At 54.3% G+C, this 13,047-nt stretch overlaps 4 protein-coding genes across 4 annotated transcripts; 3 read left to right on the top strand and 1 right to left on the bottom strand.

Moving 5' to 3' along the window:
• Positions 1-2,827: 2,827 nt before the first annotated feature.
• Positions 2,828-6,353, top strand: J4E86_008780 (uncharacterized protein; the record flags this gene model as incomplete). The annotated part of the gene is made up of 3 exons (XM_051449290.1): positions 2,828-3,152; positions 3,215-4,636; positions 4,933-6,353. 3 exons carry the CDS (start codon positions 2,828-2,830, stop codon positions 6,351-6,353), a joined length of 3,168 nt encoding a protein of 1,055 aa, XP_051299709.1.
• Positions 6,354-6,690: 337 nt separating this feature from the next.
• Positions 6,691-8,507, top strand: J4E86_008781 (uncharacterized protein; the record flags this gene model as incomplete). Its single annotated transcript, XM_051449291.1, has 3 exons — positions 6,691-6,921; positions 6,973-8,401; positions 8,452-8,507. 3 exons carry the CDS (start codon positions 6,691-6,693, stop codon positions 8,505-8,507), a joined length of 1,716 nt encoding a protein of 571 aa, XP_051299710.1.
• Positions 8,508-9,229: 722 nt separating this feature from the next.
• On the top strand, positions 9,230-10,538 carry J4E86_008782 (uncharacterized protein; the record flags this gene model as incomplete). The annotated part of the gene is made up of 2 exons (XM_051449292.1): positions 9,230-9,376; positions 9,435-10,538. The coding sequence occupies 2 exons, from the start codon at positions 9,230-9,232 to the stop codon at positions 10,536-10,538; spliced, it is 1,251 nt and encodes a 416-aa protein (XP_051299711.1).
• Positions 10,539-11,077: 539 nt separating this feature from the next.
• On the bottom strand, positions 11,078-12,435 carry J4E86_008783 (uncharacterized protein; the record flags this gene model as incomplete). Its single annotated transcript, XM_051449293.1, has 2 exons — positions 11,078-12,239; positions 12,284-12,435. 2 exons carry the CDS (start codon positions 12,433-12,435, stop codon positions 11,078-11,080), a joined length of 1,314 nt encoding a protein of 437 aa, XP_051299712.1.
• Positions 12,436-13,047: the final 612 nt, after the last annotated feature.

Here is a 13,047-nt window from a genome sequence, read left to right on the forward strand (position 1 = left end):
GCTATGCAGCTGGAATCAACAGGAGAAGTCCCAGCCACGGCCGTTTCAACATAGCAGAGGCGTGTTATGTGATAGTGATGGAGCGGCTACATTGCTCCCAGCGTAGGGCAACAGTCATACAGAGCCCAGAGAACTGGGCCATCCTCGGACATGGTACGCAAGGCGGGGTAATCTGCCTACGGCAGTCCCGCGGCCCAACAACCCTCATACCCATACCGCTTATATCTGTGTCTACCGGAGCCTACCAAGTAGCAACCCATATCATGACATAATTTGTGAGCCATCGAGGCCTCTTGTTCATTGAAAGACTATTTTTCAGCCGTCGACTGCGATGCATGAGATGACGAAATGGGCAGTCCAAGTGTATCAAGAGTCTATCAAAGGCCAATGAGCAGTTCTAGAAGGGCAACTGGAACAAGGCCGACCCAGAAATGAGTCGAAGACGCGAAGAGGGCTGAATCAGGGCCACGTTCTCACACCTGTGTATTCCTGAAGCAATAGCCCTTGCGACGCCGTTTCTCATAGAGTAACCCGGGAACATCAATCCACTTAAATTTGCCAATCCCATTTGAGTGTCCAAGAATATTGTGAAGACATGTCAAAGACAGTATACGGGGTTAGAAGCCGATGCCTACTAATTACGAGTGCGGATCGATTACCTAGGTACCTCAAAGACTACAGCCCCACCCCGCGATGGAGCCTTGTTCTCACAAGGTCCAGAGGTCGCATATGTCGTTGTTTCTGTTGCTCGCTGGAAGGCTCCCAATCAGTTCGCAATACTTACGGACTATATTATGTGCCTGCGGGCCGATACACCTTGCATTCTGTGCCCTGCATGTCAGCCCTCAAGCCCAGTGAAGGACAAAGTGTAGATGCCCTACCATAACCTGCTACTACCGGCTTGTAGCGCACTACATTGGTCGGCTGCACCCGATGCTAGTCCGCGATGTGCAGTATGCCGTACCCTACCTTGATTCAAGAAGCAGGTAATCGAAATATGGTACAGTCACAAAGTAAGCTTGGTTTGATCACACGCAACCTCGCACGACCCCAGGCGCGGACTTCTTGATGGATAGAATAGCGTATCGCTGATCAATGAACCCGAGGCGCGAGGGAGTGGGCCGCTTGGAATCGACTTTGTGGCAACATCGTGTATAAAGATGTTGATAAGACGTCGCAGTTCCTCTAGTCTATATTAGCTCTCCGGATACAGTCTGATGACGGACCCCACAGTGGTGCACACCTAGGCAGCCCCAAGCTGCAATATCACCTGGATCTCCAACCTCTGAAGGTTGCTTCTGACTGATTTACCAGGAAATACCCATGGACTAAATTAAAACGAGAAGGCGACGTCGTAGCGATCGCGAAACCAGAGGTTATCGACACGAGTTGTAAGCACTAGCGTTGGGGGCTAGAAGGAGTGGTGTATACATGGCAAGGCTGAAGGACTTCGGTGTCTGTAAAGTGCGCACCTATCTAGGTAGCCAAGCCATAACCTCAACTCAGAACTCGCCTCACTATGCAGAAGCAGTGGTTCGCATTGAGGCAAGCCAGGTCATCATCACATGTGTCCCGAGGTCGCCTTGTGATAAAACGCTCATCCCGCATGAACTATGGATGACCTTCATGTCGTCATCCAAGATGGATCTGAGCTGCCGAGATATTTCACCCGCTGACTTTGACCGGGATGAAGCAAGTCAGTGCTGCCTTCGGTTACGCACGGTCTTTCGGAGCAAACCCCGAAACGCGGAAAGAAGCATATAAAAGGCGGCGCGAGCATGGCTACAGACGGCTGAAGAACATATCAGGCCCACTGTTCGCCGGAAAGATCACCGATCAGTTGCAGGCAACAATGCCCAACCGAGTGACATCTAACTGATGCTTACCGGGCTGAAGGCTGAGACCAGACTGGTATGCAGTGTTAAAGGTGAGTGATAACGACGGACGACACTACAGTCCTTATTTCGACTCCTCCATGCGCAGGAAGGGACTTACCAGGCATGTGGTGTTCACCGGAAGGCACTTAGGTACCTGAGAAAGGGGCCGGAACAGGCCTAAAGTTCAGACACTTCGACGTGAAACTGGAGCTAACCTTGGAAGCTTTCTCAGACGACCTCGGGGTTAAGACTTTTGTGCTATAACCCTCAGAGAACAGTAGGCCCCCTATGGCTTCTGACGAAGTTGACCCGCGATGGTTTTACAGGAAGTAAGCTCCACGTGGCTTGAGTTTCTGCATATGCAGGACCTCTTGCTGCGACCGATGCTACCAGAGCATCACAGTTGTCTTGAGGTCGGTCACGCATCGCCAAATTCCATCTCTGGTCTCTTGTCGCTTGAAACGTTGGTTGCGATTGGAGTCTTGCAGGGTCTTTGGCAGAAAGTACCTAGGTCCAAGAACTCACTAGCCGAAGGCCAAAACTTATCAGTGAATTAGGAGATGCATATAAGAGGAATGTTGGAACGGACGTATTGGTGTACAGCCTGGAAACTCGAGCACATGGCGTGATATTGGTTCGTGGAGAGTCGCACAGCGCAGCAATGCCGCGGAAACGGTGATGCGATTCCAATGACATCATCGGCGTGCGACAAATGGACCCCAGGAGGCGAACTTTCAAGTTCGGGCTTTTAAACTCCACGGAAAAGAGCTTTGGACGTTACAAAGGCGCCTGCACATGGCGCATATATCCTGTACACCATATTGACACTCGGAGCTTGTGAGACGACATCGCGGCGCCAAAGTACTTCCCCGCCGGTCTGCAGGGTTCTCCGTGGGCGATGCGACCAGCGTGGAGGGCACCATCGACAACCACAAAGGCCATCGCAAGCCATGTCATTATCAGAACTCACCGAGCAGCAACGAGCGACTATCGGCGATCGCGCGCGAGTATGGGAAGTCCGACGCTTCTGCCAGGTGCTGCCATCTGTCGTTAAATACGTGCGTGGTTCGGACGCTGGCCTCACGAGCAGGCCCTTGGAGCCACACGGCAGATACGTCAAGAATGAACCAGACGGCGCGCTTGCTGCGTTGCTCCGTTGCGTCATCCATCAAACGGGCGCTGATCTGGCCATGGTCAGCTTGCTAGACGACCACACGCAATACTTCATCTCGGGGGCCAGTCGGGCCAACGCAGATGAAGCCAAGGTCACCTTGGGTGAGTGGAATCAACAGCATGGCGGGCATACGTCGTATTCTAGCAGTGTCTAATTGGCACAGAAGACTCAACGCGATGGTACGGATGCGAGTCGGTAACTCATCACGGTGGTCTGTGCGAGCGTACCATCACGCGGCAGAATGAGCCAGGCGGGAGCATGGCACTCTACGAAGAGCTTGATATGGCTGAGTTGGAGAGAACCAAACATCTCCCATTTGTTCAGGGTGATATTGCCAAGTTCAGACATTATGCTGGTGTTCCTTTGAACCCCTATGGAGGACCAAACATTGGCACTGTCTTCACGTTCAGCTCAACGCCGTCGCAGGGTGGGCTCTCGGACGCCCACCGCTCGTACTTGTTTGAGACAGCGTCACACATTATTCGTCATCTGGAACAAGCAGTAGAAGCACTGGAGGGTAAGCGTGTGCTCAAGTTCAACCAAGGTGTGGCTTCTCTACTCAAGATGGGTACGAGCGCAGGACTGGCGGCTCAGCCTGCTCACAAGAATCTTTTATCAGGCGGCCATACTGAACATGAAGTTCTGGTGTCAAACCTCTATCCCGCTGCAGCTCTGCAGCTGTACCATCTTTCAGCTACATTGCTCTACGATACTTTCGAATTTGACGGAGTTCGCATCCAAGAGTTGGGCTCCTCAAGCAACAAGAACCCCATCTGGAACGGCTCAAGCGTGCTAGCCGAGCATCTCGGACCAAAAGCGCACAGGCCTCAAGAATTAAGCCACAGTCTGACAAGCAGATTACTTGAGTTGTTTCCACATGGGGCTGTATTCCAATTACTCAATGACACTAGCGACATCGTTGTTGCTACGAGCGCAGACGACGTCGCTTTAGTTGAAGATACCCTCATACTCAAGGAGCTTTCGAAAACCTTCCTGCGGGCAGAGCAGATCGTCTTGATGCCACTGTGGGATGCGTTTCACGAACGTAATATCGGTGCGGTCCTCGGGTTCGCCGAGAATCAGTCAAGAGTCTATCTCGGCTCGACGGATCTTGCTTCCATTTCAGCATTCTGCACCACGATAATGACGCAAGTGCGGCGTCTCGAAGCTCAAGCTATAGACAAGATTAAATCAGACTTTCTCGGATCGATCTCACATGAAATGCGGACACCTCTTCATGGCATACTATCAAGCCTTGAGCTTTTAGCGGACACACCACACAACGCACACCAACGCGACTTGCTGGAGACGGCAAGATACAGCGGCTTGTCATTGCTCGATACTATTGAGCGCGTTCTATATTTCAGTAACATCAGTTCCGGGTCGCAAAGTGCACCTCTACCAAGATCAGACTCATCGAACGATGGGCTTCTCCGTTCCTCAAGTCTTGCACCTCATCATTCGGCAGCTTCCCCGCAAGACAAGGATACCGTAAAGCTGATGGATACTTGCGAGGACATCATTCACAGTGAAGTACACAGGTATCGCGTCAAAAAGGCTGTCCAGCCTGATTCTTCGATGCATGGTAAGTAAACTGGTGGAGGCGGTCCAAGTCCGGTCAGAGCTCATGGAAAAAAGGTCTTGTCTATCATCCCATCATAACTTTCGACACGAATGCCAATCGGTCGTGCCGTCTGGTAGCCGCCGCTAGCTTTCGGGCGATCTTGACAAATCTTATAGTAAGTTGTACAGATACAAAAAGCGCATGCATAAGCGGTACTGACGTAAGAGAGAATAATGCCTTGAAGTTTGGGGAACCGACCAACTGCATTCGAGTTTCACTGGATCTCACGGACGCTACTACCAAAATATCTTGTACAGACGGCGGTAAAGGCATCTCTTCCGGCTTCATCCGCCATTCAATCTTTGACCCATTTTCTCAGGAGGATCCCATTGCAGAAGGTACTGGCCTTGGACTTTCCATTGTCAAGCAAACAGTCACTATGCTGAGTGGTGATGTGCAGATTGAGTCAAACAAGAAAGAAGGCTCTACATTCACTGTCACACTCCCATCGAGCCAGGCACTTTGTGAGGCATCAGAGGATGTGTCAGGGAGCTCAAATTCGCAGGCTGGTACTGCTGAGCTACACCAGCTTGACATGAGTCTCTTTACACCGACGCGCTGGAGATCAGGAGACTCCTTACGGGACCAGCGATGTACTGATTTATTGTTGGGCTCACTTGCGAAGAGTCTGAGCCGGTGGTTCCACATTCGGGTCATTCCTTGGGAAAGTGCAAGCAGAGCCTCGCCCTGGCGCTTGCTTGTCGTTTTGGAGGAGGACGAAGACAGTGCACTGCGGGCTTGCGGTGGCGCATCTGACAACTACGAGCGCATCCGTCTCTGCCCTGATGTACAGACCGCTCCCAGTCAGTACTCAACGCCTTTGAAGGGTGTCGCGACAGTAGCGGGTGCGGTGACTAGTTCAAAACTCCAGGATGCGCTGGCGCACTTGTATCCTAGCCAAGTCCCCCCCTCTGAGCTTCGCCACAACTCCGACCAGGAATCAGTCGCGAAAATTTATGATCAGCAACAGCCAGTAGAAGAGAGCCGCAGCCAATTACGCGGAGACGCAACCGACGAATGTCGTGCTGCGCCAACAGCATTGCTATCCCGGTTAGAACTCGAGAGGAGCCCCCAATTAGACGGCGAGGAAAGCGGTGGGCAGCCACAGGCAATGCCAGCCGCCAGCCCAGTGGTCACTCCAGAGATGAACATGGCAGGAAGGTCTAATGGAGCCCAACCCGACCACCGAGACGTACAAGCGCATACTGAGCAAGCAAAAGACCCGGCAGTCTGTACATCACCAGAGGCAGCTGTGGCAGAGCCTAGGCTGCTGCTGGTAGACGACAACGCTGTAAATCTCAAGGTACTTGCCATGTATGCAAAAAAGTGTAGCAAGGCAGGTGCAACACCTGTCGGCGGTGGCCAAGAGGCCATCGATGCCTTCAGGAACGCCAACGGGTCCAGCGACGACACGGGTCCGCAACCTTTCGATCTCATTTTCCTCGACCTCTCTATGCCCGAGGTCTCGGGCTTCGAGGTTGCGAGGGAGATACGGAAGACGGAAGCGCGGTCAGGGTATAAGAGGACGTACATATGCGCACTCACCGGGCTGGTGAGCGAGAAAGACCGCAATGCCGCGTATGCTTCGGGTGTAGATAACTACCTTGTTCGACCAACGAGGCTGCAGGACTTGCAGGGCGTCATTGAGATGTGGCGGGATAAATCAAGCGAGAATTGAAAGCTACCGTGCTGCACAGATGATGCAAGACGCAACAAGTGTCCGGCTGTGGCCAACGAAAGGGAGGCGCTAGCTGCGGCGGAGGCTCAGTGCACCCGAGAGGCCGATGCGTGGGATGTGATAATTCACTATCGCAACGTCATGACGCGAGCACTCTGTTGTTGGTAAGCTGCCGTCCGCGCTTGCACCCGACGCCGAAGATGATTACCGTCGCTCTCGTTAGCCTGGCCGTCGACTTGTAGCCATGCGCGCGGCCCCCTAGCCCAGACACGACGCTACGCAACCCCGGATCTCGACGCCCACGGCGACGCCAGCTCAACCACACACAGCCCTCGCTATGGCCTCCAACACCGACGCCGCCTTCGTCGAGGACACCGACATCGAGCAGCAGCTGAGGGCGCGCGCCCATGGCTCCAAGCCGCCCAAGACACCGGGCGCGACCTCGCCGGGTCTCGACAGCGACGACGAGGACGCGCCGCTGCTGGGTGCCTCGCCGGCTGCCAGCGGACACGAGCAATGGGCTGGCGATGCCGACTTTCGCGGCCTTCCCTGGTGGAAGCGCCCTTCGGTACGCCCATGCAGCCCCTCGCGTCGAGGGCGCATCGACTGACGGCAGCAGATATTCTGGCTCCTGCCTCCCTTCCTGCTCTTCACCATCGCGTTTGGCGGCATCATCGTGCCCAAGATCAACCTGATCATGGACCTCGTCTGCGAGGAGTACTACGCGACCCTAGAGACCGACCCCATATCCTCTCCCATGGACCCGGGCCAGGACCGATGCCAGAACGACGCCGTGTCCTCGCGCTCCTCCCTCTTCCTCCTGTACGCCAGCTTGTGCTCCGGCATACTCTCCGCCATCATCAGCCCAAAGATTGGCGCCCTCTCGGATCGGTACGGGCGCAAGAAGTTCATGATAGCCAACACCTGCGGCGCCCTCTTTGGCGAGGTCCTCACAATCCTGGCCGCCAAATTCCCCGACACGGTGCACGTCAACTGGATACTCGTTGGCTACTGCTTGGAGGGCGTATCGGGATCCTTCATCGTCGGCATGGCATGTGCCCACTCGTATGCCTCCGACTGCGTTGCACCACAGAAGCGGAACGTCGCCTTTTCCTACTTCCACGCTTGCTTGTTTGGCGGCATCGCCATCGGACCCGCGCTGGCAGGCTACATCATCAATGCGCGCCAGAAGTACGTTGGCAAGACCGAAGCCGTTTTGCTCATCTTCTACATGGCCCTTGGTGCCCACTTGATCTTCATTGCATTCCTTGCCTTCCTTGTCCCCGAATCGCTCAGCAAAGCACGCCAGGAAGCCGCACGTGAGAAGCGCAGAGAGGAAGTGGAACGACAGGGTCCCGCCGGCGACTTCATCAACCAGCTACGCTCTATCAACCTGTTTGGCCCGCTGAAGATTCTCTGGCCGACTGGACCTGGCACCTCGTCGGCTTTGCGCTGGAACCTGCTTCTGTTGGCCGCTACCGATACCATCATGTTTGGTGTCGCAATGGGTGCCATGAGCGTTGTCCTCGTCTACACGCGCCGCCAATTTGATTGGCATGAGCTAGAAAGCGGCCGCTTCACCACTATCGTGAACAGCTCGCGTGTTTTTGCTCTTCTAGTCATTCTGCCGATTCTGACCCGCATCTTCCGCGGGAAGAACGGGGCTGCCCGCATGCGCAGTTCAGGTTCTGACCTATTCGACCTTTCCATTATCCGTGCAGCCATCTTCTTCGACATGGCTGGCTTTCTCGGATATGCCCTTGTCCGCAAAGGCGAGCTCTTCGCACTCTCTGGCGCTATTGCTGCCATTGGCGGTATCGGTTCGCCCACTCTTGGCGCTGCATTGACCAAACATGTGCCGCAAGATCAGGTCGGTCAACTGCTAGGTGCCACGGGCTTACTTCATGCTGTTGCACGTGTGATGGGGCCCACCATTTTCAACGGTATCTACAGTGCCACAGTCGGCGCGTACAGACAGACCGTTTTCGTATGTCTCGCAGCGACTTTCGGGACTGCGTTCCTGTGCAGTTGGTTCATTCGTCCACATGGTGAGTGCTCAACCACACCTACATACCAGATTGATTCTGACACGTCACAGTATATACAGACGGAGATGACAAACGCGTTGCACGATCAGATGAACAAGAAGCATAGCTTGCTTCTCTTCATGCTGGCGCTTCAGTCGCACTTCTCTCGGATCCTTAGATTTTCTGGCCAGCAATATCCTTTTTTCTCGCACGCATATGTACCGACAGCGATGGTGTTTGGATTGGCATTTTGAAACCGCCGGGTTGTTGTTAGGCTGCATATCTGTATACTTTATGTTAACGCAACGTTCAACACTTGTTCTAGCGTATATTGCACCTCGCATCGTGAGACCTTTGCCGACGGCTTGCTATCGACCAACATGTGCGTTGCTGGTGCCGCCGTATGAAAGGGTACGTCGAGACTTCTAGTGTGTGCCACTCTGCCAAACTCAGCGCTGATGGGGGCCGTCTTCTGAGCTCATCAGCCCAGGGAACAGCCAACACGCCTTGGTGAAATTAGAGGCAACAGATCTAGTTGTTGTTTGCGTGAAATTTCTGCAGTAGCTGCCTAGGCAGTACAAGACAACGCGGAGAAGCTGTGATGGTCGGCGCTGCAGCAGAACGGGGCTGACTAACGAACCTCGGGCCGTCAGGTACGTCAGCTTCCACGTTGCATCTTCCCGTGCCAATTGGCCATCGCGCGACCACTACAGCGTCTCCCTTTTTGTATTGCACACCTTTCCATCCGCCGCCAGTTCCGGTCTCAGCGGTCGCGATCCCGACTCAATGTCAACAGCATTCCGGTAGCACCATCACTGGACAAGCCCTCGTCAGGGCCCCGCAACCGCCATGTCGAAAGAGAACCGCGCTTTCGATACCCAGAGATTGGGTGCAGGCTACGGCTTCGAGTCGCACCCGAAGCATGCTATTGAAATGCCCCCAACATGGGTGCTTCTCGTAGGCTTGGGCTTTCTGCTATGCGCCATGGGCTTTTGGGTACGGACACATGCGCCTACATGACAACGTGCACGCGACTAATGACCATGAATGACAGCTTTATATAGCATTGAACCTCCTCGCGCCCACTCCGCGACTGCCACGGCGTTCCGAGAAACAATACACGACGATACTACCCGACGGTGCACGAAGCGACCCAAAAGAACTTCCGTGCTGGCTGGACAAATGGGCAGCAGAGAAGGAAGCCGCCAAGAAACAAGCCGCGAAGGAGCCGGGAAGTAAAGTCGTCATACCGCCACAGATGCCCATCGAAGAACCGGAGCTCTTCATGAGCGTCGTGGTCCCCGCATACAACGAGGAGGAGCGGCTGGAAGGCATGTTGGAGGAGGCTGTCGACTACCTGGAGAGCCAATACGGTGATGCGCATGCTGGCGGCAAGGGTGAAAAGAGCCAGAGAGGATGGGAGGTACTCGTTGTTAGTGATGGAAGCACTGACGGCACCGTCGACAAAGCGCTGGAGTTTGCAAAGGAGCACCAACTCAGCCAACACCCCAAGTCGAAGCCAGGGCCGTGGTCGAAGAACGGCGACGCCAAGGCCGCGCACTCAACACACATCCCACACGGCAGTATCCGCGTCGTCGCGCTTGAAGAGAACAGAGGCAAAGGCGGCGCAGTCACGCACGGCATGCGACATGTTCGAGGCCAGTACATTGTCTTCGCCGACGCAGATGGCGCGAGTCGATTCTCGGACCTAGGGGCTCTCGTTGAAGGCTGCCAGAGTATCGAGGACAAGCATGGGCGCGGTGTTGCCATCGGCTCTCGAGCTCATCTCGTCGGCAGCGAAGCCGTTGTTCAGCGCTCCAAACTCCGCAACTTCTTGATGCACTCGTTCCACATCCTCCTTCGCATCATGACGCCTCCGGCCACCGCACGCATCAAGGACACGCAGTGCGGCTTCAAGTTGTTCTCACGACCAGCACTTCCCTATATTGTCCCCTACATGCACTCGGAAGGCTGGATCTTCGACGTCGAGATGCTGATGCTGGCCGAGAGCGCTGACATTGCCATGATTGAGGTGGCCATCGGGTGGAAGGAGGTCATGGGTAGTAAGCTAAATGTTGTATGGGATAGTATTGGCATGGCATGGGGTCTTGCGCTGTTGAGAGCTTGTTGGATAGCGGGTATTTACCAGAGGGACTAGGGTTTGTGTATATAGAATCAAGCCGCGTTACCCGCCCGTGACTGCCCTCGCATTCACTATTCTTTAATGTAATGAACTGAACGCACTTTTGTTGAAACTCACATGCTGCATTGTTTCACGTGGCTGGCCCCCACATGCACTCTCGTTTCTTAGCCACAAAGAACAGCAACACCATATGTTTCCATGACAGACGTTGTGAGACGTAGCTTCCATGAAACCGAACTCCTGTCCGCCGCCGAGGCATTCCAAAGCTGTAATCTCCCCACGTGCCCCATTACTCGGACACTGGGCTAGAGGATCTCGACACGGTGACAATCTCGACAGCCTATCGGAAGACCTGAAGTACTAGTCCATTCGCATAAAGAGTTAGGTATCGTTGCTCGATTGAGCATATGATGCTATTCTGGTCTCTGCTCTTATCACTGTGGCATATTCGTCGCCAAATAGATCTCTACACTATAGAACTGTACAAGGCGACCTCAAAGTGCTAGCACATCCTGCATGCATAGACACCATAAATGTCGTGACGCACCCTTCGCTTACTCGAAACTCGCGACCCAACCATCACCGACTCTCTCCCCTTTCGCATCTACACCACCCCAGAAGACTATGCTGCTGCCCTTCTCCATGACGTCCGATCCAAACAGAGCCCTTGGGCCGGGATGCAGTTTGCCATCTTCCTCTTCCAGTTGTTTCTCCGAAGGGGTCTGTACTACCGCCTCTGCCCACGACAAGTGACCAGTATCAGCCCCCAGCGCAGATCGGATAGCATCTTTGATCTTTGCAGGGTTGATGGCGTTCTTGAGCGTCATTGATGGCTTCGCCTCCAAATCGCTTGCAGGGATCTGGAGAACCCAGGTGTCGCTGAATTGGGTGACTTCGCCTGCGTGCTTTGGATCTTCTGGCTTCGTGTTGGATGCATCAGCAGAAGAGTCGCTCCGTGCGCCTAGGAGATAGACGAGGTAGTTACGGCCCCACCCAGTAGTCACCGGTATCAAGGCGCCGTCATGTCGCGCACGGGGGCCAGGCGCTAGTGGATTGGTAGGAAACGTGAAGGACTCCCATTTCCTCTCTTCACTGGAAGACGAGACGCTGATATGATGGAGCTGGCTACTCATTGGATCGGATCCAGATATCAGCCATAACTGACCATTCGCCAAGGCGGCGTTGGATGTCGCGACTGGCGCTGTTGGAAGTTGCGTCCAGTAGCGCGCAGCGATGTCGAATTGCCACAAATCCGATGCATTGTCCCCAGAGCCATCGACACCACCGAACAACACTACGTGTTGATCATGCGCGAACAGCTTCGCGTTGCGCCGCGGGCCCGGGCCAATGTCTCCAGTGTCGACATCTCCCTTGGAGGGTTGTAGAATATCCCAGCTCTTTCTGTCAGGACTGAACAGCCATACAGACGATTGCTCGTCGATGAGATCGCCAGCGTTATCACTGCCACCGTATATAGCGATGTTGCCGTGGAAAGCACAGGCTGCGTGATTCGATCTCTCCGCTGGCGTGCGGCCATCTTCGCATGTTGACAGAGCAGGAATGATGCTGTAGTCCATCTCCGGTTTACCGGAATGCTCAAGAGTAACGGCATGTACATGGTTGCTCGCAAGAACGTTGTTCGCAGTATCGCCGCCGAAGATATAAGCTTTGTTGCCGAGCACCGTGACTGTGTGATTAGAACGCGCCAGAGAGCGTCTGGAGGTCAGTTTGACCCTATGTAGTAGCAGTGGAGTACATACGCCGAAGAGTCACCTGTTGCTGTGGCTATGCGTTTGAAAGTGACTTTGAGGGGGAGCGTGGGCTTCGAGACGATGTACGCGGCGTAACCTGCTTCTGCCGTGTGTTCTACCACTTCGGCCGCAACGTACGCGCCTGCTGCAACTTCAGCCATGGCTCTGGTGCTGATATGGTCTCGTAATATCTGACAGTGTCCGGCAATTGGGCAATAGACTGAGAAGGCGTCGAGTTTGAGAACTAGTGGCAGACGACAAGGAGGAGGCAGAGAGGGGCGAAGGCTAATGCAGGTACGCGGGTGATGACGTCAGTGGACTCCACAACGACTGCAAGTACGCAGTTGGGACATGTACTCCATGGATTGGCATTGGCCTTGTGATATCTAACGCGGCTGTCATTGCCGACTGTATGAGTTGCAAATAATCAGAAGGTGGTCTCATAGTCACAGCGGTGGAGGCGATGAGGTTTTCATCAGGCGCTCCTCCAATGCTGACACGATCTTCTTGCGCATGCACGCCCCGGCTTGCGTGAGGGATAGCGGGAGCCCATGAAGACGTCCGAGCACTACATCCACGTCCCTTCCGGTTATGTTACCGTCGGTTTCTCGATTGTATTGAATGTAGGTTTTGCAATCCGCGCCATAACTCCGCCAATCGCTACTCTTCTTCCTTTGTGTGCCCACGTGAAACCTTGAGACCTGCGCTACACCTCCGCAAATTCCTCGTCAAGACATACTGCGTTATTTCTGTACACGCGCCACCAGTTCGCT

The sequence above is a fragment of the Alternaria arbusti genome (assembly GCF_024043155.1).
Source record: "Alternaria arbusti strain BMP 1465 chromosome Unknown scaffold_14, whole genome shotgun sequence".
Lineage (NCBI taxonomy): Eukaryota > Fungi > Ascomycota > Dothideomycetes > Pleosporales > Pleosporaceae > Alternaria > Alternaria arbusti.